The sequence below is a fragment of the Chelonia mydas genome, chromosome 2, assembly GCF_015237465.2.
Source record: "Chelonia mydas isolate rCheMyd1 chromosome 2, rCheMyd1.pri.v2, whole genome shotgun sequence".
In the NCBI taxonomy this organism is placed as follows: domain Eukaryota; kingdom Metazoa; phylum Chordata; order Testudines; family Cheloniidae; genus Chelonia; species Chelonia mydas.
This window is the reverse complement of record NC_057850.1, coordinates 248674702-248700281: the sequence shown is the minus strand read 5'-3', so window position 1 is coordinate 248700281 and position 25580 is coordinate 248674702. Positions and strand designations below refer to the sequence as shown.

General features: G+C 41.9%; 1 protein-coding gene across 1 annotated transcript in view; it reads left to right on the top strand.

The window, feature by feature from the left end:
- LOC102931751 (sodium channel protein type 5 subunit alpha) overlaps positions 1–25580 on the top strand; it is a 123511-nt gene that overhangs the window by 53276 nt on the left and 44655 nt on the right. Inside the window, 5 exon segments of the mRNA XM_043541608.1 lie at positions 417–543; positions 12718–12956; positions 13480–13674; positions 16228–16581; positions 21242–21688. Of these exon segments, the coding sequence (XP_043397543.1) occupies positions 417–543; positions 12718–12956; positions 13480–13674; positions 16228–16581; positions 21242–21688 (1362 nt within the window).

Genomic DNA, 25580 nt, shown 5'->3' with positions numbered 1-25580 from the left:
AAAAACTCTCTAGGTCTGGTCTCTGCCCAGAGGTGATTTTTTTTTATATGTAAAATTTGAGCAAAAACAGAGCATCCACTTTTTGAGTATGAAAAAGAAACACTACAGATTAGTTCAGGATAGGAAAGGCAAAATACTGTAATCAAAGAGAAGTTTTAGATAGGCAGAATCTCATTAACCAATCTCAAGTTTGTTCAGAATACTGGAAGGCAAATACCCTGGGAACTGTCATGGCCACAAGGGAGTCAGGCCTTTATTTTTTAACTCATTCCAAATGGCTATTACTTCCTATAGAAGAGGCCCATTTATCTCATTGCATGTCATCATTCATATTAATGTCCATGCCTATCCCTGTCAAATTCTTACCTCACTTTGTATTGTTTTATGTTACTAACCATGTTTACTTGTTTAAACAGATCCCTGTATGTGATGAAGTGAGCAAGAAGCATTTGCTCCATCATCTGTCAGTGGACTATTTTAATGAGCCACTACAAAGACAAAAGGCAACTGAGGCAGTCAGTACCATTACCTGTGTCCTGGAGGGTAAGTCATTTCTCATAATTTTTTAATTCAAACCTAAGCATATGTTGATATGAAAGATCAAAATCTAAAAAAAAAAGGGGGGTGGGGGAATAGAGCCTTTGCAAATGCTTCAGTTAGGAAATGCCAGAATAAATGTTCTGTGCATCCTTAATTTGGCTCCCTTGTGAATATATATATTATGATCTTATACCTGTCTTTCTAGAGGGGACCTATCTTTTAAAAGGATAACAAAGAGGAGCCAGAGGATTATAGTCCAGTCAGCCTAATTGGATATCTGGAAAGATATAGAAACAAATTATTAAACATTTTGTAAGCACCTAGTGGATAATAAGGTTATAAGGAATAGCCAGCATGGATTTGTTAAGAACATATCATCCCAAACCAGCCTAATTTCCTTCTTTGACAGGGCTACTGGCCTAGCGGATAGGGGAGAAGCAGAAGATGTGATATATCTTGATTTTATTATGGTTTTTGACACAGTCCCACATGACAGTCTCATAAACAAACTTGGGAAATGTGTACTAGATGAAATTACTATACGGTGGGTGCAAAATTTGTTGAAAGATCATACTCAAAGGCTATGTCTACACTGTACATCACTGATGGCAGTGTGTAGGGTATGTATAGCTACACTCCACAGAGAAAAGCATGCTGCGATGTGAAAGGCTCTGGCAAGGGAGGCAGCAGGGAAAGGCTGTGGCTGTGGGGAGCTGCCAGAGTCTCTCTCCGCTGTTTCCTCACACCAGAGCTTTTCCCTGCTGCTGGAACCTTTCCCTGCAGTGGGGAAAGAGTCTGGTAGTGGGTAGGCAGCAGGACACTACACTGCTAAAAATAGCAGTGTAGATGGAGGAGGCACTGTTTGGGTATATAGAAAGCCATGTTGGGTACATACCTGGGTTCAGGCCTTCCTTTATTCACCAAAGCAGTGCATCACCATCTACCTACTATTTATATCTCTGCTAGGGGAGAGTGCAGTGTGTTGTACTTTACACACTGCCATAAGGAGCATGTAGTGTAGAAGTATCCAAAGAGTAGTTATCAATATGTCGCTGGCAAACTGGGGAAGAGGGATATATCTAGTGGGGCCCCACAAGGGTCTGTCCTTGGTCTGGTACTATTTCATATTTTCATTAATGACTTGGATAATGGAGTGCAAGGTATACTTATAAAATTTGTGGAGGGCATCAAGGTAAGAGGAGTTATTAGCACTCTGGAAGACAGGATTAGAATTCGAAACAACCTTGACAAATTGGAGAACTGGTTTGAAATCAACAAGTGAAATTCAATAAAGACAAGTGAAAAGTACTGCACCAAGGAAGAAAAAATTAAATGCACGAGAAGCAAAATGGGGAATAACTGGCTAGATGGTGGTACCACTTAAAGGATCTGGGAGTTACAGTGGATCACAAATGGAATATGAGTCAACAATGTGATGAAGTTGCAAAAAAAAGCTAATATCATTCTGGGGTGTATTAACAGGAGTGTTGTATGTAAGACCCAGGAGGTAATTGTTCCACTCTACTCAGCAAAGGAGTTGCCTCAGCTGGCGTATTGTGTCCAGTTCTAAATTTAAGAAAGATGTGGACAAATTGGAGTACGTCCAGTGGAGACCAACAAAAATGATTAAAAGGTTTAGAAAACCTGAACTATAAGGAAAAGTTAAACCATCCAACCTGGATCCTTCAACTATGGCATGATGCTTGGTAAAAGTATGTACTGAAACCCAAGTAGTTGCTATACAGATATCCAAAATGGGGATGTTTTGCAAGGAAGCAGCGGAGGCTGCCTGGGCCCTAGTAAAATGGACTCTAACATTGGCTGGAGGATCTAAACTAGCTAACTCATAACCAAGTCTAATGTGCCCCAAAGCCTATTTAGATAATCTCTGAGCAAATTGGTTGGCACATTAGTCTTGAGAAAAGAAGACGGAGGGTGCAGCTGATAAATATGTTAAAAAAATGTATAAATAAGACAGTGATCAGTTGTTCTCCATCTCTGCTGAAGTTAGGATAATTAGTAATTGGTTTAATCTACAGCAAGGGAGATTTAGGTTAGATATTAGATATGGGCTTCTAAGGGATGTTGTGGAATCCCCATCATTGGAGGGTTTTAAGAACAGGCTGGACAAACACCTGTCACGGATGGTCTAGGCATACTTGGTCCTGCCTCAGCGTAGGGGGCTGGACTAGATGACTTCTCAAGGTCCCTTCCAGACCTATGATTCGATGATACAGTCTTTAATTTTGTGATCACATGCTTTTTATTCTACAGGAACCTCTTTTCATAGAGTGCACAGGATGGGCAATGAATGAGGTAGTGATTGCAGAAGGAGAGAGGATGTTTTCTTGTGTTTAAGGCACTAGATTGGGACTCAGGAGAACTGGGTTCTATTCCTTACTCTGCCATATACTGTGATATTGGGAAAGATTATCATAGTGCATATGCACAAGGGAACCTCATTAAAGTTCTTCAAGTATATGTCCCTACGCGTGCTCCATGGTAGGCATGCCCATATACTCTGTCAGAAACTGCAAAGTAGTGTCCATGGGCCCATGCCTGCACAGGGCAGCATCTCCTGCTTAGAAGGAGACTATATAGGGAAGCTCAAACCTACCACCACTCAATTCCTTCTCAACCACCTGCAGCTCAAGAGAGAGAGTTTTGCCATCTGCTGTATTCAGCTTCCTGCCTTGTCTTTGTGAATTCTTTATTTCATTGGATACCTTTATTTTATTTAGCACTGTTGTGATAGTTAGGGAGTGGAGCACCTTCCCCTTCTCTCCTTCTTCAGTCATTTGTGGAAGAGCACAATTTGTCATGCCCTGGACCCCAGGGTTTAAGACCTGTGAGATTTCCCACAGGTCCTTTCCCCACTGTGACAGACACTCCAGCTGCCTGCAGTGTCTGGGGGACTCTTGCCTCCCTTGTAAGTGCAAGGTCGGTCTGGGTTCCAAAGGCAGATGTAAGAAAGACTGGGAGACTAGACTTAAGTTCCTATTTATGAAATATGCCCTAGCTCCATAGAGGTCCGCTTCCCTTACATACATCAGCTTTTACATCGCAGGCTGCCTCCGTCCCAATTATTGTCTCATCTGCAGCCCCAGACAATAAGAAGGAAAAAAGTCTCTCCAACCAAGGAAATGAAGAAAAGGGCCAGATCACCCCATAAGACCCATTCTCAGGCGAAGAAGCCCTGTTTGGACATACCTACCACCAAAGCAACCACTGCGACAGCACTATCTGACACATTGTGGCACCGTGAGACACTCAGGGATACCATCCATGCCCCAGTACTGGTATCTCACTGTACCCCTGAAAGGGGAGATGTCTCTACGATCACCTTGGTACCACAGCAGATTCCATCTCGCCAGCCAGTACTGACCTAAACTTTGTGTGAAGGCTATCAGAGCCCTCTACCTCCTTCCAGGTCCCTTTCATCAGAGGATCTCATTATCTCCGGTGAACCTGAGTCAACAGTACTGGGAAGATCTTCTAGTGTTATCTCCCCGGTACCACTGTGAAAGTAGCAAGTTGAGACTTGTTTAAGTCTCCAGCCTTCAGTACTGGTTAGAACATTGAAGGACCCTCCCACCCCTGTTTAGTTCAAGGGAAGATTCCTTGTACTCAGCTACTTGATACAAGGATCCATCCAGTACCATACTACCCTACCCCACACCCATGAGTCCCTTTCATGAGGAGGATCCTAAGGAACTTACCAAACATCATAAACTCAGAGTTTATGATTATCACTGGAATCCCTTGCTTTATCCTTCTCCATAGTGGGGTTACTGGGATCCCTGGAGCCACTATGTTGATCAACTTCATTGGGTGCCTAAGAGAAAGCACTGATACCATACCAGCAATCAGCACCTATATAGTGTCCTATGATACCACACACATTGGTACTGCACACTTTTCTGCTACTGGACAATGTACAAGAAGAGCAAGAGTCTTAGGCCATGGAGATCTCACCTCCATTTGCCCTCCTACACTGATGATTTTAAGACCTTCCAGAACTTCATTGAAAAACTAGTGGACTTATTTCAAATCCGACTAGAGGAAGTCCCAGAGCCGAAATATTCCTGGTGGCCATCTTGAACATCAGTCCCAGTGAAAGGCTTTATCCTCTCCCGGACATAACCTGTGGCAAATATCTCCTACAATCCCACCAACATATAAATGGGCAGATAAGAAATTCTACATCCCATGCAAAAGAGTGGAATACTTCTTCTCCCACCATAACCCCAGTTCCTTGTAAAGGATGCAACCAATGATAGGAACCTTCAGGCTTGCTCTAGGCCTTCTCCTTCTGACAAGGAAACTAACCAGCTAGACTTGCTGGGAAGGAAGAGCTACTCCTCAGCAGCTCTCCAATTTCAGATTGCCAACTACCAAGCCTTGGTGACAAAATATGATTTTAACACATACTCCAAATTTACACATTTTAATTGAGCACTTGCCACAGGACCAGAAAGATCAATTTCAGACTATCGTCATTGAAGGACAGTTGATTGTGAAAGCCTTCCTGCAAGCTGCACTGCCCTAGATGCTGCTGACACAGTTCAAGGTCCATGGCCACAGTGATTATCATGAGAAGAGCATATTGGCTCCTGTCCTCAGGCCTACCAGAAAAGTTCAAAACACGGTGGAAGACCTCCCGTTTGAAGGACCTAAGCTCTTCAGTGAACATACAGACTCCTCTCTCCATACACTCAAGGACTCCAGGGCAACATTACAGTCACTGTGGATTTATGTGCCTGTAATGAAAAAATGTTTTAGTAGATCCCAAACTGCTCAAAGATTGAAACCATTCCAGTCTAGCAGCATGCTTTCCTAAGACCTCAGTAGCCCTTCAAGAGAAAGACCAGACCACATAAATGGGGACCTCCCACCTCATTTCTACCCAATCAGCTACACCTTCTAAGAGGCACTTGTGACAACTCAGTCAAGGAAATCAAGCAGTCCACTCCAAAGGATCATCTATTGAGCGACTGCCCCCCTTTGGAGACCAACTATCACACTACCTACCTCAAACTGGGAGTACCTTACCTCAAAGAGGTGGATAGTGGAGGCCATCAATATGGGCTACTGTATCTACTTCCATTCAGTTCTATTCCGCCTTCCCACTCCTCCTCCCTATCCCTTCTCAGGGATCCTTCTCACAAGGAACTCCTAAAACAAGAAGTTCATTCCGTCCTCCTTCTGGGAGCAATAGAACCAGTTCCACCAGAGTTCAGTAGAAGAGGGTTCTATTCTGATTACTTCCTTGTTCCCAAGAAAGGTGGAGGGTGGAGACCAATCCTTAACTGCAGGAACTTAAATAACTCTGTCCTTAGCACAATACTTCAGAATGCTTTACTTTAGCTACCATAATTCCATCCTTAGATCCAGGAGACTGGTTCATTACCCTCAATCTTCAGGATACCTACTTCCATGTAGCCATCCACCCCTTCCACAAGCATGGACGATTTGTGATCAGAGCCGGCTCTACGTTTTTGCCGCCCCAAGCAAAAAATTTGCAGCCCCAAGCTCTGAGAGCTCAACTGCCCAAGCAACAACAACAACAAAAAGAAAAGAAAAAAAAAGATTGCTGGAATGCCGCACCTGGAATTGTGCCACCCCAAACATGTGCTTGCTTTGCTGGTGCCTAGAGCCGGTCCTGTTCATGGTGGAGCAGACCACTATCAACATTGAGTTCTCCCCTTCAGACTCTCCATGTCTCCGAGGGCGTTCACAAAGATTCTCTCGGTGTTAGTGGCTCATCTCCATCAGTGGGGAATATCAGTGTTCCCATATTTGGACAACTGGCTTTGCAAAGTCTGGTTGTCCCAAGAGGTCCAGTCAGCAATGTCCAGAGCATTAACACTATTCCAATTTCTGGGCCTCCACATCAACCACAAAAAATCCATACTAACTTCACTACAGAGAATAGACTTTATAAGAGCTACTTTAGACTCCACAAGCACGAGCCTACCTACCAAAAGAGAGAGTCTCCATCCTATCCAACAAATATCAGCTTTACAGTGCAGCCCAGAAACAACAGTGAGGACTTGTCTACAGGTCTTGGGCCATATATTGGACTCCATGTATGTGACTCCTCATGAGAGTATGCACCTCAGGTGCCTCCAGACATGGATAAGAACAGTGTATACCCCCCAAAAGACACAGAGTTTCCAAACGTGTCACAGTGCCTTGGAAGCTGTTGGACTCTTGTACTTGGTGGAAGGACCCAAGGCGGGTCTGTGATAGAACCCTGTTCTTGTATCCAGCACTTCCGAAGATCCTCACAACACATGTGTCTCTGAAACGATGGGGAGCTCACCTATAGAGGGAGACAGCACTGAGCAAATGGTTGGCACAGGAATGGGCACTCCATATCAATATCCTTGAGCTAAAGCAGTACAAGATGTTTGCCAACATTTACTTCACTCCGTATGAATCACTGTCAGAATAATGCTGGACAGCAGCGTACTAATGTATTACAGGGCAGAGCAAGATCCCAGTCCTTATGTGCAAAGTCGTTATGGCTGTGGAAATGGTGCATCTCCCATCAGATAGACTGCTGATATTTCTATCTAGCAGGCCTCCTGAATGCAATTGCAGAATCCCTGAGTCTACACTTCTGGCAGGATCACAACGGGAGCTTAAAGACTCTGTCTTCCACAGTGTTTGACAGACTTGGGGTATACCGGGGTAGACCTCTTTGCTACCATGAATGATGCAAAATGCCATCTGTTCTACTCCAAGGGAGGTTATGGCCTGAACACTCTGATGGATACCATGGCCCTGTCTCCTTCTTTATGCTTACCCACCTATACCATTAATCCTCAAGAGCCTTCTCCAGCTGCCCCAAGAAGGAGCAAGTGCTATTCTTATTGCACCTGGTTAGCTGAAACAGGTGTGGTATTCAGACCTCATCCACCTCTCAGAGGTAACATCCCTCAGACTTCCTATCACAAAGGACCTTGTGACACAGAACTCATCCATCCCAGCACTTCCTCCCTGAATCTGAAAGCATGGCTCCTCAATGGCTCTCAAGCATGGAACTGACCATTCTGGATAGGGTTCAGTCAGTTCTTTTATTCAGTAGAAAGCCCAGTGCTCACAAGACTTACCTCCAAAACTAGAAATGCTTCCAATCCTGGTTCTGCCTTTCATCTTCTCTATACTTGGAAGTTCCACTTTCCAAGATCCTGCACTACCTGGGTCCCTCAATGAGCTCTATCACTGTACCTCTGGCTGCCATCACAGCCTTCACTCACCCATCCAGAACTTCTCAGTCTTTGCCCACCCTACAACAACCAGATTTCTCAAGGGTCTATACAACTTGTTTCCTCCCATGGGACAGCTGGCCCCAAAATGGGACTTCAACCTGGTTTAAATACTCTACAAACCCACCCGCCCCACCCTTGGAACCGATGGCAGCCTGGTCCCTCCTCCATTTTTCCCTCAAAATTTCATTTCTAGCTGCCATCTCTTCAGCAAGTGAACGGGGGAGCAGGGAGCACTCATGGCAGACCCACCATGTCCCACCTTCTACAAATACAAGGTTATACTATGTCCCCATCCTTGCTTCCTACCAGTTTTCTACCCAAAACTTCATGCCTCCAGAGAAGAATCAAGCCTTCATTCACTGGCTATTGGAAGAGCCCTTGCTTACAATCTGGAGAGGACTAAACCATTCCAGACCTCTCCCAGGCTATCGATATCAGCTGCAGATAGGATGAAGGACCAACTGATTTACACACAAAGGCTAAGAGGGTTTCAGGTTGCATCTTGACCTGCTATGAAAATGCTAGGGTGCATCCTCTTTATAGAGGAGCACAGCACATTCCCCTGGAGCTCAGTCCACAGCTATAGCTCCTCTGAAGGACGTTGCCATAGCAGAAATCTGCAGGACTGGTAATTGGTCTTTTATCGGTACTTTTGCCAAGCGTTATGCCATCTTATCTGCTTCCAGAGATGACGCCGCCTCTCGTGATGCAGTCCTTCAAACTGTCCTGAACTTACCTCCACAACACCTGCCTCCTCACTGAGTTACTGCTTGGGGGTCTCCTACAATGGAGGGCATATACTTGAAGAAGAAGAGATTAAGAACTCAAGTTACTATAAGGTAAGTAGAGATGTTTTATCCCTATGGGTGCTCCACCTCCCACCCTCCTTTCCTTCTACTGTGGAGTTGGCTTCATGATCAAGAAGGAACTGTGTGGTGGCAGGCTCATGCCTCCCTATATGTTCTCATTCTGAGCACAAGGTGCTGCTCTGCCCAGGCATGTGCCCGCAGACACTGCTTTGCAGTCTTCAGCTGAGAGCACACCAGCATGCTCACATCCTTTGGAAGAACACCCAAAGGGCCAAAACATCTCAAAGCTACTGTAGTGCAAGGAGAGGTTACTTAGCAAAATTAAGCAAAATTAATTCTGACATTCCCTAACTTTTTAGTGCTTGACTTTGCCACCTTAAAATCCTTTTTTACTTTTTTAAAAATATGTTATATAGTGGGCTGGTAGCATCACATATTATTAAGGTTGCCTGACACTTCCCATTATAAGACTCTATTTAACTTTCTTATCCCTTTGCCAAACTTTAACCATGCAGGTTGAAATTTTACATGCTGGGTGTGTGCCTCAGGCTGATCATTTCTGGGAAATTTCAGCCTAAAGGGTTTATCGATGTCCAAGAACCATGCTAGGAAAAATATGTTGTTTTGCCCATGTTAAAAAATCCTGGCAACCTTTCTTTTGAGAAGCTTTACCACCCATATGCTTTGAAGCATGGGCCTGAAACTGGATAGGAGGTGACCTTTGGGGTGGGGAGGAGATTGGTACTGGTTCGGGGAAGAGACTGGGAGCTGGGGAGGGAAATGGAGAAAGTGATACTGGGAGCCAATGTGTTTGGGAAGACTGAGAGGAGACAAGGCGATGGTGGGGAAGATTAGGATTGGCTTGCCAAGGAAAATGAAACTAGGAACCAGTGAGGGAGAAAGAGGTAGTCTGGTAGGGGAGAAACATCTGATAAGGAGTCGGAGTTTGGGGGAAGAACTGGAGTGTACTAGGATTGGTATGAGAAGTCTCTGAAGTGAAGACTAGGGTTGACTAGGTGAGGACAATGGGGCTGGGAGGAGGAGCCAGAGTTCCTGTCAATTTATTGTCTTGCTGAATGACAGAGCAGAAGGAGTCAACCTTGGGGGTGAGGGATGGCCAGAAGAGTTTGTGCCTTCTAGAGCACATTCCAAACCAGAGCCTGGAATGGAGCTCGAGATTCCTCTGCTGTCAGCAAATGTCTCTGAAACCCATTGGTAAAATGTCTCATCCATCTCTGGTGCTACGCCACGTAGAGGATAACAACCTACTATTGCTGGTTGCATGATTGCTACTCTGAAGAATTATATTCTGTCCCTGCTTCTGCCACAGAGTTCCTGTCTGATGTCAGTCAAGTCACCTAAACTAGTCTTTTCACAGGTGTTCACTAATTGTGTTTTCCTTACTTTCTGGCTGCCTGACTTGAGACCCTGGGTTCTGATTTGCAGAAGTAGTGAGCACACATAGCTGCCACTGCATTCATTGGGAGCTGTGTTTTGAACATATGTAATAATAATTCTATATCTTTCCTCATCGCATATTTTTGACAGGTTTCCATTCCCCATGCCATGATATTGTACCAATTAGAACTGTGCACCACCCTTCCTTTTGTCCTGACCACTTTTTGTCAATTGAGTTGGCCATATAGTGTTGGAAGCCCTATCTCCCCTCTTCTCCCACTGCCAGGGCTCCTATGTATGAACATTTTTGGCTCCATCATCCATTTGGGGGGGGGGAATTATTTTAAAAATATTATTTACTATACCCTTCTTGGAAGCATTAAAAGTAAATCATAGAATTATAGGACTGGAAAGGACCTCGAGACATCATATAGTCCAGTCCCCTGCACTCATGGCAGGACTAAGTATTATCTAGACTATCCCTGACAGGTGTTTGTCTAACTTGCTCTTTAAAATTTCCAATGATGGAGATTCCACAACCTCCCCAAGCAATTTATTCCAGTGCTTAACCAACCTGACAGGAAATTTTTCCTAATGTCCAACCTCACAACACACCTGCTAATACATCCCAGAATGATGTTTACTTTTTTGCAACAGTGTTACACTGTCAACTCATATTTAGCTTGTGAAGTCACTATGACCCCCAGATCCCTTTTTGCAGTAGTCCTTCCTAGGCAGTCATTTCCCATTTTGTATGTGTGCAACTGGTTGTTCCTTCCTAAGTGGAGTACTTTGCATTTGTCCTTATTGAATTTTATCTTATTTACTTCAGACCATTTCTCCAGTTTGTCCAGGTCATTTTGAATTTTAATCCTGTCCTCCAAAGCACTTGCCACCCCTCCCAGCTTGGTATCGTCCACAAATTTGATAAGTGTACTCTCTGTGCCATTATCTAAATAATTGATGAAGATATTGAACAGAACTGGACCCAGAACTGATCCCTTCACTTGATGTGCCCTTTCAGCTTGACTGTGTACGACTGATAACTATTCTATGGGAATGGTTTTCCAGCCAGTTATGCACCCACCTTATGGTAACTCCTTCTAGGTTTTATTTCCCTCGTTTGTTTATGAGAAGATCATGCGAGACAGTATCAAAAGCCTTACTAAAGTAATGATATACCACATCTACCGCTTTCCCCCATCTACACAGCTTGTTACCCCATCAAAGAATGTATACATATAGATTTCACATAGATTACCCTTCCCCAACACACACATATGCACTTGGAAAGCTGCTGTGTAGCAAGTCCAGTAGTGCTGCATGTATGTTATTAATTACCCTGTACTTGTGGATGTTCTCAGTGATGCACATCTTGGTAGCGCACTGTGAGATTATCGTACAGTCAGAAAATTCAGTAAGATAGTCAATTAACAAAAATCATATCCTTATCTATAACAGATACCTAATTTATTCAGAGACAAACCTATTATCTGAATGTGACCCCATATGCCTGAACATCAAGCAGCACATATCACAATATCAGTATATTATCTGTATTACAATATATATTGCATTTAGTGCCCGGCCATCCTACAAAGACTGTCAAGAAGCAATGTTGCCACATCAGTATTTGCTGCCACCCACGTGCAAATTGGAAAAGAGTTTCTATTCTGCTTTTGGAGGGGAGGACACACTGTATCTATATATCTCTTGAAGTGTATGAGATTTGTTTGTGGCCACTTCTCTTTTTAGAAAGACAATGTTCATCTTTCTTCAGCATACCCATAAAGTGAGTAAGCCATGTATACAACAGTGTTCTTCCATCTGCTTATGACGGAAAAATAGGCTAGCAACTGTTTGGTGTAATTTAACACCCAGACTTTTCCAAAAAAAGTGCAACTTACATCCTTTTACTCGAATGCATTCCATACACCAGATGGAAAAATCATACCCCTCTTTTTCCATCACTCAATGAGATCCTCCAAGATAGCTGTTAACCTTACTTTCAGTTTCAGTAACCCTGTCCAAATCTACTGGCAGTCTGGAGCTTAATAAATGTTGCTTATGTGTTTGTACTGAGTTTTGCCTCTGGTATTTAGACTTTAAGTGACCTGAAACTTTTGCAAAATACAGGAGTGTTTACATGTGCATGTGAATTAGACCTAATCAAAATGTAACTGTAATACTGTTTCACTTTGGCACTAATCAATCACTGAGCTGTTTGTTGCATTCAACATGGTTATTAGTGATATTGCACACAAAATGTATTCTATACAAGTGGGGGAGAAAGCACAAAAGTAGTTTTAATTTTATATTTCTTGGCGAATGAGAAATCAAGGTGTCACCCCAGTCATATTTTTCCAGTGTTGTAGACAATAGGAATGTATGTCTAAAATGAATAAGGTTTTGATTAAAAGCCCATTGAAATTCAGTGGATTTTGAATCAGGCCTTGTCTGAAGAGAATGAGTTTAAATATTAATTCACTGATCTGGGGTTTGTTTAAAAAAAGAATGGAAGGCTGAGAGAGTGCCTTATATAGAAAATGAATGATATGATTGGAAAAAGGATCAAGAAGATGTGATGTGTTTTGGGTTTCATTTTTCTGTGCTTTCATTAGTTGCAGTTCTTCTCTTGTCACATAGGACAGCACTAATTACCTGGTTATTGCTTTGTTTTCTTTGTCGTTTGTAACTTGAAGAATCGCAACAGAAATGCCCTTCCCGCTTGAAGGACTTTGCCCTAAAATATCTTATTTGGGACTGTTGTCCACTGTGGTTGAGAATCAAGAAAAAGGTGACAATTTTAGTAATGGATCCATTTACTGACCTCACCATCACTTTTTGCATCGTGATGAATACTATCTTCATGGCACTAGAGCACTATAAAATGAGAAGAAATTTAAAATTCATGCTTGATGTAGGCAACAAGGTAAGTGAATTCTGACATTCACTATCAAGAATGAATTTATGTGTATTTCTACCCAGGATACAAAGAATGGTGGTAAGAACCAAAGATTCATTCATTCATTCTCTGTCTATTAATTTCCGGGATATGGGATTCCCAAATGTTACTCTTGTTTCACAGTTGTTCTAAACATCCTTTAGAATATGAGCAGACAAGGCTAGAATTTTTGTTGACAATCTGTTATGATATACATGATAAAAGTAGGGTTTGCTGTTCAGACTTTACTGATGTACCTATATCTATGCTACTAAATTTGTGGGCCGAGGGTCGTACTGGCCGCCGCTTCCAGCAGCTCTCATTGGCCTGGAGCAGCGAACCGCGGCCCCAATCGGCCGAACCTGTGGACACGGCGGGTAAACAAACTGGCCCGGCCCGCCAGGGGCTTTCCCTGCACAAGCAGCGGAACGAGTTTGGGAACCACTGGTCTAGAGAGATGTGCTCACAGTACCTTTTAGGCAGATATGACTTACTGTTTCTTTTATCATAGGTCTTTACTGGAATTTTTACTGCAGAAATGGTCTTGAAAATCATTGCTCTAGATCCCTACTACTATTTTCAGCAGCGCTGGAATATTTTTGACAGCTTAATTGTCACTCTAAGCTTAATTGACCTGAGTTTACCCACCAAAGGTAAAGGAAGAAAAGAACGAGGAAACCTGTTAGTTTTACGTTCCTTCAAACTGGTAATGGCTCATATATATTCAGTCTCATAAAACTTTTTTTGCATGAATACAATAGAGAGGATTTTAGTTCCCCCATTCAGTGCAATTTCTGCACCCTCATATTAGGAACTGGAAACTCATTTTGTCTAATTTCAAACCCATTTAAAACTTTGACAAACAAATATAGCATTTGTATTTCACTGTGAGATGATTTAAAAACATGGAATAAAAGAAGTACAAGAAATATCCAAAGTTAAGATGTAGTTAATGTTGGAGGAGAGAATGAAAAGAATGAAAAACAAATTCAGAGAAACTGAGAAAGAAGAAATGGAGGAGAAAAAATGTAATAAAGACATATTTATACTGTATATAATCACCATACACTTGTGCTATCCTGGATTTTAGGGAGGTGGTTGGTTTATCTATTCATACACTATATCACAGTCTTCTTTTTAGTTAGAAACACTTTTTAAAAAAACAAATAAAACAATCTTGGGAAAAGTGTGATTTTTAATTTAAAGTGAAAATGGTTTGCAAACTCAATTTTTTCTGGTAAATCCTACAAACCCCTGAAATAGTATTTCAGGTTCATGAAATCTTCAAAATGCATGTTTCCCCATCCTTACCTCATTTCAGTTTGGAATGGAAAGTTGCTGTTCTTCGTATTAACTATTGCAACAGCAACTGCTATACCATCTCCAGCAACAATATTTAGTGTTGTCAACTAGTTCCTTCTCCCATGATGTACTTTTGCAAGTTGTTCTTCTGCTTGTCAGAGACCATCACAGCAAGCAGCTTCTGAGGAGAAAATGTGTCAAAATTAAAGGAATGGCTGAAAAGAAAAGCAAATCATGTGACAAAAACTCTATATAACTTTTGAAATATAGGCATCTGACCCTGAGAGAGAGAAATGTGTGAGCCTTTCAAATAAACCAAACGGTCTCGGGCTAAGATTATTATTTTATAGTGCCCACATGAAAGAATAAGGATGTTTTTCTGAATCTAGGCCTCAGGCCCCACTCCTACAAACACTCAATCATGTAACTTTACACACATCAAGAGACTTGGAGTTACTCTTGTGTGTAACTGTTCACAGGATTGAGGCCTGTGTGATGGATTGGGTAGACAAAAGGAGGATATAACAGGCATCCTCATTTAAATGTTTTTAGGATGTCTCCTAAACACCAATTTAGGAAAGGCATCCCTGTTCCAGAAAGCACTTAAGTTTGTGTGTGTCAGTTAAACACATGCTTAAGTGCTTTCTTGAATAGGGATGGATTTAAGTGTCAGCTCAAGTGCTTTCCTGAATTGGAATTTTAGCTGGTATTTTGTGATTTGTTTGAAGGTATCTCACTTTCTCCCAATGCACAAACAGGGATGTATTGTATCTATATATAAACTATATAGGCACCCATTTTCCCATTTATTTATTTCCCTCTTTGCTCTACCAGTCTACTGTTGCCACCTTGTCGGTCATACTTGTTACTGGTTCTTCTTTGTGGTAATTTTTTTCTTTTTGATTAATTAGGATTTCTGAAAAAGATCCCATAAGAATTTTATTCGTCAAGATTGGAGATCTATCATAACATTTATCTTTGAAGAAAGTTACTTACCTATTATTATTTTCTGAATACATTGTACTGTGGTTGTAATAGATCATTATTCACCAGCCCAGAATTATAATATGTTGTTGTTTTTACCATTTTATTTTCAAAATGGCAAGGAACTGACTTTTTAAAAGATTACAGGCTGACATTTGCCAGAGGCAGAGATCCTAAGTGTCATGAGATGTTATAACTTCTATAAATACAAAGAACAAGAATTACAGATAAGTAATTACCTTTCTGCATCAACATGTAGACCCTAATCGAGCAAAGTCCTTTAAGCACATGCTTAATTTTAAGCATGTAAGAAGAGCCATTGAAGTCACATGCTTAAAATTAAGCATATACTTTATGTGCCTTGCTTGTTTAGTGTCTGTGATACTGTGGTGATGGATGCTATAAAAACTTAAGATAGATCCTTGGCCTGATTTACAGAGGTGCTGAACAGCTATGACTCTTGTTTAAGTCAGTGGGAATTGTGGGTGCTCAGCATCTCTAAAATTCAGGACATTTGCATGTAAATATTTGGTTATTGAAAATGGAAATAAAGTGCAGATTATGATAAACAGGAACTTAAGTTCTGATTCTAGAAGATGTGAAAATGTAGGAAGAAGGAAATGCAACAGCTTGCTTGCCTGAGAAACTCACAATGGAAGGTGCTAATAAATTGCTACTAGTGGTATGGTAAACATTTATGTTATGGGATTGTGCAAAGACCACAACCAGGATTGTGGTATCATTGTGCTAAAAGACACACAGATGAAGAGAAGGTGACAAAGATATAACATATAAACAAATCAGTAGTCTATATTACATAGATCATATACTGACTTAAAATACCCTACATTTCATAGTGTTTGAGTAGTTTGAAATGTCTACATAATGTTTTTTTTAACCATTTTTAAACAGTTCAAAATGAAGAATATCTAATCTTCTGTTGTCTAATGCTATGTTTTATGTTTATACACAGCTGAGGGTCTTCAAACTGGCAAAGTCCTGGACGACTTTGAATACACTTATTAAAATCATTGGTAACTCAGTGGGTGCCGTGGGTAACCTTACCCTGGTTCTGGCGATCATCGTCTTTATTTTTGCTGTAGTAGGAATGCAACTTTTTGGTAAAAGCTACAAAGAACATGCCTATAAAATAAGTAAGGATGGCAAGCCACGTTGGCATACGATGGATTTTTTCCACTCATTCCTTATTATATTCCGAATTCTGTGTGGAGAATGGCTTGAAACCATGTGGGATTGTATGGTGGTAGCTGAGCAACCATTATGCCTTATTGTCTTCTTGCTGGCCATGGTGATAGGAAACCTAGTGGTGAGTTTCCAGATATGTTTCTCTTTTTATTGCCTGTAGAGTATACAATATACTGACTTATAGAGATAAGGTAGGTGAGGTAATATTTTTTATTGGACCAACTTCTGTTGGTGAGAGAGACAAGCTTTGGAGCTTACACAGAGCTCTTCCTCAGGTCTGGATTCAGCAGACCTGAAGAAGAGATCTGTGTAAATTCAAAAGCTTGTCTCTTTCACCAACAGAAGTTGGTCCAGTAAAAGATATTACCTCATGCACCTTTCAGAGTAACAGCCGTGTTAGTCTGTATTCGTAAAAAGAAAAGGAGTACTTGTGGCACCTTAGAGACTAACCAGTTTATTTGAGCATGAGCTTTCGTGAGCTACGATGAAGTGAGCTGTAGCTCACGAAAGCTCATGCTCAAATAAACTGGTTAGTCTCTAAGGTGCCACAAGTACTCCTTTTCTTTTTACTCATGCACCTTGTCTCTCTAATATCCTGGGACCAACACAGCTACAAAACACTGCATAATCTACTGACTTGTCTTTCTATGAATGGTAGGTCTCCTACAGATGGTGGTAAAGGGGCCACCCCATGTCAATTGTGCTCTAGTAAATCCCCTATTTATCTTTCACATGTGGAACTCATGTTCATATTTAAAGTAAGACACTTTCAATATTGCATCACTGAACCTTTTCACAGACCAGTATTCATTCCAATGAGGAACAATTTTCTAACAGAAAAAAATTACTAGCAACAATTTTCTTTTTCATCTCAAGACTTTTGGTGGAAATAATCACTAAGGGCTGAATGCTCAAAAGGAGTTAGGCTCCAAATGTCTACTTAGGCTCCTAATTTCTGTTGAAATCAGTGGAAATTACTGATAGATAATGGAAGTTAGGAGCCTAACTTTATTTTTAATAGTTTCCATTGATTTCAATGGGAGTTAGACGCCTAAATAGAAAGTAGGAACCTAACTCTGGTCTCCCATGTTTAAGAAGGATGAATTCAAACTGGAACAGGTACAGAGAAGGGCTACTAGGATGATCCGAGGAATGGAAAACTTGTCTTATGAAAGGAGACTCAGGGAGCTTGGCTTGTTTAGCCTAACTAAAAGAAGGTTGAGGGGAGATATGATTGCTCTCTATAAATATATCAGAGGGATAAATACCAGAGAGGGAGAGGAATTATTTAAAGTCAGTACCAATGTGGACACAAGAACAAATGGATATAAACTGGCCACTAGGAAATTTAGATTAGAAATTAGACGAAGGTTTCTAACCATCAGAGGAGTGAAGTTTTGGAATAGCCTTCCGAGGGAAGTAGTGGGGGCAAAAGATCTATTTTGCTTTAAGATTAAACTCGATAAGTTTATGGAGGAGATGGTATGATGGGATAACATGGTTTTGGTAATTAAATATTCATGGTAAATAGGCCCAATGGCCTGTGATGGGTTTTAGATGGGGTAAGATCCAAGTTACCCGGGAAAGAATTTTCTGTAGTATCTGGCTGATGAATCTTGCCCATATGCTCAGGGTTTAGCTGATCGCCATATTTGGGGTCGGGAAGGAATTTTCCTCCAGGGCAGATTGGAAGGCCCTGGAGGTTTTTCGCCTTCCTCTGTAGCATGGGGCACGGGTCACTTGCTGGAGGATTCTCTGCTCCTTGAGGTCTTTAAACTACAATTTGAGGACTTCAATAGCACAGATATAGGTGTGAGGTTTTTTGTAGGAGTGGTGGGTGAAATTCTGTGGCCTGCGTTGTGCAGGAGGTCAGACTAGATGATCATAATGGTCCCTTCTGACCTAAATATCTATGAATCTATGAATCTATGAAACTCCTTTTGAGAATGCAGCCCTGTGTTTGCATATCACAGCCTGTTTTTTGTTTAAGAACTTGTTTCTCTACTGAGTTATTTGCAGGCAATCCCTGGGCCCACACATGAACCCACTGAAATCAGGATTCTATCAGAACATAGCTCAATGCAGGCTCATAGTTCAGTTCTCTTTAGATGCAAGACATCGGATCTGCTTTTCCTCTTTCTTATAGTAGGCTAAATCAGAAGTAAATACACTAAATCAGAAGTAAATACACTAAAATCAGTGTTGTTGCCCTACTGTAAAAGTAGAGTTCCTGAGAGAAAACTAACTCTCAGATGAAATTTTCGTTTCCAAAAGGGCTTTGAATTACTTTTGTCGGCTTTCTGCGAATCAGTGGAATCTCGTTTGTTTGTTTTTAAACAAATATTAAGATGTGAACATTGTATTTTGTGTGGGAATAATAAAAACCTTAATCTGGAAGTAAGTTTGAAAGTACATATCAGTAATTTAAGAGCCCCAAATATTATAAGGATGTTTTAATTTATCCCCAAAACAAGCATTACAAACCCAGGATATTCAGAGAGAATGAAAAACGTCAGCCTAGGATGTTTACATGGCATCCTCCCACGGATACTCCCACATTTGCAAACATAGTGCAAAATTAAATATATAAAAAAAACTCATAAGGGGGTACAAGACCTGATTCTTCTTTTGCTTACACCAGTGTCAGGAGTTACTCCATTGGAGGAAGTGCGAGGAGGATCATGACCAAAAATTCTCATTTTACGTTTTAAAATAGTAGATTGGAGCTGGCAGTGATCTCTTTTTAGAGAAGCTTAGTGCAATGAAGCCAGAAATACATAGGAGCCTGGGAATGAGAAAAGGGAAGTGGACAGCGTAACTTGGGTTCCACCAGTGGAATCTGGGTTGTGGGAGCTGCCAGTCTCTCTCTGGTGGAAGTCTGCTTGGAGATGCGAGGTTCATGGCTGACCTGCACAGCTCTAAATGTGGGCAGGGGAGAATCAGGATGGGTGAAGGACATGTTAATTAGTGCATCTTCTTCCCACAGAGCTTGTAGGGAGTCCTGGATGGAACTTACAGTTGTCAGAAATCTTTTGTGGCAGCAGGGTGAGGGGATGTATGATACTCACCTGGGGATGACTGTCTGTCCGAAAGCAAAGCATCATAAATAATCTGGGGGCTCTGTTCAGCTAAAGAATATCCATCAGGGGACTTGATAACCAGCACCCAAAGGGTTTAAACACCAAGGAAGGGGTAGATTTATTTAGTGTGGGTTTTGGACCCAATGCAAATCCGAAGCAGTTCCACTCAGGTCTGATGGCGTTTCCCTTAAGAAAACCATCACGAGACTAAAATCAGGCCCTTACTAGTCTTTACTATGCTGAATCTGTGCTCTTAGCCTAATACAGGGGGTGATAGTTCTACTGTACAAATCATCTCCAGCTTCCTTTTGCCAATTCTGGCCAGCTAAAGGAACCGTGCCCCCATAATTATATATATCAGTAACTTTGTAATTGTCTCCCCCTCAAGGAATTGATGGAACGTAATGATACACCAACTTTTATTTCTTTTACTCCACTTGGAAGTGCTCCCAGGAGACTATGACTCTGAGGCAAACATTAAAGGTTCTTCAGTTGCTAGGCCTCATAAGCTGCAGCACCTGGTGGATCCCAATATGCACTTGGTGAATTGTCTCCAAATTCCGTACTCTTCCCAGTTCCCTCAGAGACACTGTCTCCCGGACCACCTTCTCACCAACACCCTTCCAGCTGCCGTAAAATCTTCCCTCCTTCATCGACTCATCCTTCACAGCTGATACTATTAGAATTTATTCCCAGACAAACAATATCTTAAGCAGGAGGGTGCCTAACTGTTTTAAAGGTAATAAACATTTTAAGAATGTTGCAACCATCCCCCAAACAAACTTTATAAACAGAATGTTCAGGATTCAGGATAAACTTAAAGGAAATCTAAACATATTAAGATAAGGAAATGCACAGTTAATGCACCCAAACAACCTAACTCTTTCCTATAGTGATGCCAGACAATAACCATAAAAATCATTGATGTATTTTAATGCTTATTGTCCCAGATTAGATTAAAGTGATTTTAAAAGACGTGTTAGATTTGTTTAATCTTTTTTCCCCCTCCACGTATCACCACAGGGCCAAGGTAAGGCTCTTTGTGTGCTGTACCTGGGCTTTCCATGTTTTGACTTTTTAAACTCAAGATTTATCTCTGCCAAGTTTTGCATAGATAGATAATACATGAATTGAAAACATTTAAGACAAAAAGGGCTGACAGAGAGTGCTACATTTTTTGTGTAATTTTAACTCATATATTAATGGATTTACTTGCAAATGCTCAGACAATTCATTCAATACCCAAAGAGTAAATGCTGTAATTTTGGGGAAGATGCAGGGTATTCTTCATACAAATATAAAAAGATTAAATTCTTGTTTGAAGAGCAAAACTCCACTCAACCTTCACTATATAGTCATGACCACAATTTATTATTAATTTACCATTACTATTATTAACATTTTAAAACATGTTGCAGTAAAATTGTGTGATTTTCATACACAGGCCTGTATTACAGAAAGGGCCAGTTTTATGCCACAAAAATGTTTTTTGTTTTTTATTTTTTGGAGGATCATGAAAAAATGCCTTTTTGAGATCTAAACATGCTCTATGAAAAATAATTTTATGAATCATAATTTTGTTTTGTCTTAAGTTTGATGCATTAAGAACAAATTGTTTAGAAACTGACTAATCTTCAAGCCTCCTATTTAAATCTCAAAATTATATTGCCATGATTTTCTTTTCACTTCAATTATTTTCAGGTTCTCAACCTGTTCATTGCACTACTGCTGAACTCCTTCAGTGCTGACAACCTTCAAGCACCTGAAGATGATGCAGAGATGAACAACCTTCAGATTGCATTTGCTCGGATCCACAAAGGACTTCGCTTGCTGAAACACTCAACATGGGATTACTGTTGTGGAAAGCTCCGGCATCCAAAGAAAGTCACCAAAAAGAAAATTAAATTGGCTGCTGAGAACACATGTGTGGAGATTGGGAAAGAAGGGAAGAAGTGTAAAGAAAATCACAGTAACAATGTGACTGAGAAAAATGGAGAAAAATGCTCAGTTAGCATTCTTGAAGATTTTATCACCAACCCCAACATGTTTGTCTGCGTCCCGATTGCTGAGGCAGAATCTGATAGTGAGGACTATGAAGATGATGATGATAATCCAAGTACATTCACAGAAATGGAGAACAGTAAACAGGTAAGAAGCCTATTCAGGAGAAGATGTTTGAGACTACAGGCTCTTTAATGGAGCTGGCAAAGGCATAGCATGATCCAGCTGCAGGAAGATGAATTTAGAAAAAATCAAAAGAGAACTAAAATGTAATTTTTCAAAAGTGAGGGTAATTACCCATTGGAAGAACTTACCAAGAGGTTTGGTCAATTTTCTATCTCTTGGAGTCCCTGTGGCTCTTCCACTTCAGGTATCAGGGCATCCTGGCGACGTCAATCGGAGATTTATGGTAGCAGTGTCCTCGCAGGTCGCACAGTGCCATTGGTGCCGCGTCTAGCATACACACAACCCGAGCCCTGCAGTTCCTTCTCAACTGTCCTCGGCTGAAGACGGAGCCCTGGGGGAGTGTTCGTCACTCTTCCAAACCTGTCGGAAAAAATATAATGTAATTAGTCATATAGAAAGGTGTAGTTAGTGTAGTGTTAGTTTTTATTACCCCTAACCACCCCCCAAAGTTTAAGTTTATCCTCCCCACACTGGGGGCGGTTAACCATTAAGATGTCTGGCTCCCCAGGCTTTAAGCAATGCGGCTCCTGCCATGAAGCAATGCCCATTTCGGACGGACACTCTTTGTGTGTTCATGTTCTTGGGGAGGCGCATACTACTTCTTGACCCAGAAGAAGAATGGGGGATGGAGACCTATCTGGGATCTCAGGAAACTCAACAAGTTCGTACACACTCAAAAGTTCAAGATGGTGACACTGGGCACGATACTTCCAGTGCTGCAAAAGCGGGACTGGTTTTCAGCCCTTGACCTCCAAGATGCTTATTTTCATATTACCATATACCCTTCTCACAGGAAATTCCTGTATTTCACAGTAGGACACAAACACTTCCAGTACAGAGTACTGGCACCAAGAGTTTTCTCCAAAAACCTAGCAGTAGTGGCAGCACATCTATGCAAACAGGGAATAAAGATTTTCCCTTACCAGGACGATTGTCTTTTCAAAGGCCCAACTCAACAAGAAGTACTGTACTCAGTCCAGATGACAGTTACACAATTCAGGGATCTAGGGTAGAGATAAATGAATGAAAATCCACTCTAATCCCTGTCCAACAACTGGACTTTGTCGGGGCACATCTCGATGCCATAGAAGCCAAGGCATCTCTGCCCCTGAACAGATTCACAACTCTGACAAACCTTATCTCAGAGGTACAATTCAGCACCCAAATACCAGCTCGTTCTGTCCAGCAACTGCTAGGACACATGGCAGCCACGACATTTGTGGTACAACACACAAGACTACATATGTGCTGCCTACAGGGCTGGTTGAGCTCAGTATACGTACCCCGCAAGCACAGCCTACACAAGCTACTGACAGTACCACCCCATGTCTTGGGGTCTTGGACTCTACACTGGTGGACAACACCAGAAAATGTTTGCATGGGCATCCCATTTCAACAGGAAACCCCATCAATAGTAATCATGATGGACACCTTGCTGCTAGGCTGGGGCGCCCACATGCATCAGCACATGGTTCAAGGCAAATGGTCTCTTGCAGAGACTCATCATATCAATCTACTAGAGCTAAGCATGGTCCGCAATGCCTGCAGACATTTCCTACATCACATAAAGAACGAATTCATGCACATCATGACCGACAACATTGCATGCATGTTTTACATCAATCGCCAAGGTGGCGCTCGATCACACTTGATATGCACCAAAGCCATGAAACTGAGGAACTGGTGCAAATACCACAACATAAACATTTTTGCCTCATACTTTCCCGGCTGTCAGAACGCAATGGCAGACACACTAAGTAGGTACTTCTCTCAAGACCATGAACGGGGGAGTCTAGCTTTCCATTTCCGCCAGTGGGCCTTCCCCTCATCGACTTGTTCACATCCCCAACGAACTGCAAATGCGCAACGTTCCACTTGAGAGCGGGAATGGCACCCCGGTCACTGGGGGACAGTTTTCTCATCACATGGAATGCACACCTCATGTATGCTTTCCTACCAATTCCACTGATATCACATGTGATACACAACATAAGAACAGACAAGGCCAAGGTTATCCTCATAGTCCTGACATGGCCCAGACAAGCATGGTACCCTTACCTGATGCGCATGGCGATATATACCCCTTGAGCTCTTCCTCATCATCTGGACCTGCTGTCTCAGAACAATGCTCGCACACTTTCCCTGAATCGAGAGAAACTCCACCTACAAGCATGGCTCCTGCATGGTTCCATCATGGCAAACTAGGCTGCTCAGAACAAGTTAAACTCGTGCTACTAAACAGCAGGAAGATAACCACGTGTAATACTTACCTTAAAAAATGGAAGATATTCTCCTCCTGATGTCAAGAAATACACTTGACGGCCTTCACAGCACCACTGTCATTAGTGTTGGAATACCTACTGGAGTAGAATCGATCAGGTTTAGCAATGAGCTCAACCAAAGTCCATCTTGCAGCCATTAGTGCATTCCATCATGAGATTGACAGGACCTTGATCTTCTCACAGCTAATTACTAAACGGGTCTCCAGAACATTTACCCAGAAGTTTGTCAACCTACCCTGGCCTGGGACCTCAATCTGGTATTGAAATGCCTCACCAGACCACCATTGGAACCCTTAGCCACCTACTCCCTGCTGCATTTGTCCATGAAAGTGGCCTTTTTGATTGCTATTACTTCTGCCAGATGGGTGAGTGAGATAGGGGAGCTCATGCCAATCCTCCGTATACAATATTCTCTAAAGATAAGGTCATGCTACATCCGCACCCAAGATTCCTACCAAAAGTAACATCAGCCTTCCATATGAACCAACCAATCCATCTTCCCACGTTCTATCCCAAGCCTCACAGCACTCCAGCAGTGGCCATTTTGCATACATTGGACGTTAGGCATGCATTAGTGTTTTACCTGGGAAGGACCAAACCTTCCCGAAAATCTCCTAGACTGTTTGTTTCTACTACAGAGCGTTCGAAAGGCTGCACAATATCCACTCAGAGATTGTCTAAATGGATCTCCCCATGCATTCAACAGTGCTATCGTATTCGGAACACAGACCCTCCTGCGCACATCAGAGAGCATTCCATACAATTGGTTTCTACCTCAATAGCGTTCCTCAACAATGTTTCGATATTAGAGATTTGTAGGGCGGCCACTTGGGCTTCTGTCCACACGTTCACTGAGCACTATGCAATCACTCCAGACTCCAGGGCTGACACCATAGTTGGCCTAACCGTACTTACCTCTATGACTCAAATGAACCTGAAGGCCCTCCTGCCTTCTGAGGGGCACTGCTCTACAGTCACCCGAAGTGGAACACCTCCAGGGACAGCACTTGAAGAAGAAGAGAAGCCCTCCTGCCCTCTACTTCGGAGTTCGCAGTTGGGAATCTGCGGTAGAGAAGGAACTGGAAGGCTTGGGTTGTGCGCATGCTAGATGCAGCACCATGAGACGCCTACTGTGAACACACAGACACTGCTACCATAAATCTCCAATCAACGGTGCCAGGACGCACAGTCATCTGAAGTGGAGCACCCACAGGGACACTCATCTTGAAGAACCTCAGTTACTGCACAAGGTGAGTAACTTTCTCATCTATGTTCAGCATCAGTAACCTGGTGGAGAGGAAATTTATTTCTTGGATAAAGTACACAATGTCAAGGGCTCAAATTGTGAATTTTTAACAAGGAGGCCTCACCTTCTTTTTTGTCCTATCAACATGTCCCAGAAAATAATCTTTAGAAGAAGATTAATGGTTTAAGAAAGGAATGGCTCTGTCAACTTATGCTTATTATATTATAGTGTATAGAATGACATTTCTTTATGTTTGTCTGAATTTTTGCAGTTCCCTTTTACCTATGGAGTCATGACTGACTATGACTCTAAAATGTTCCCCTTC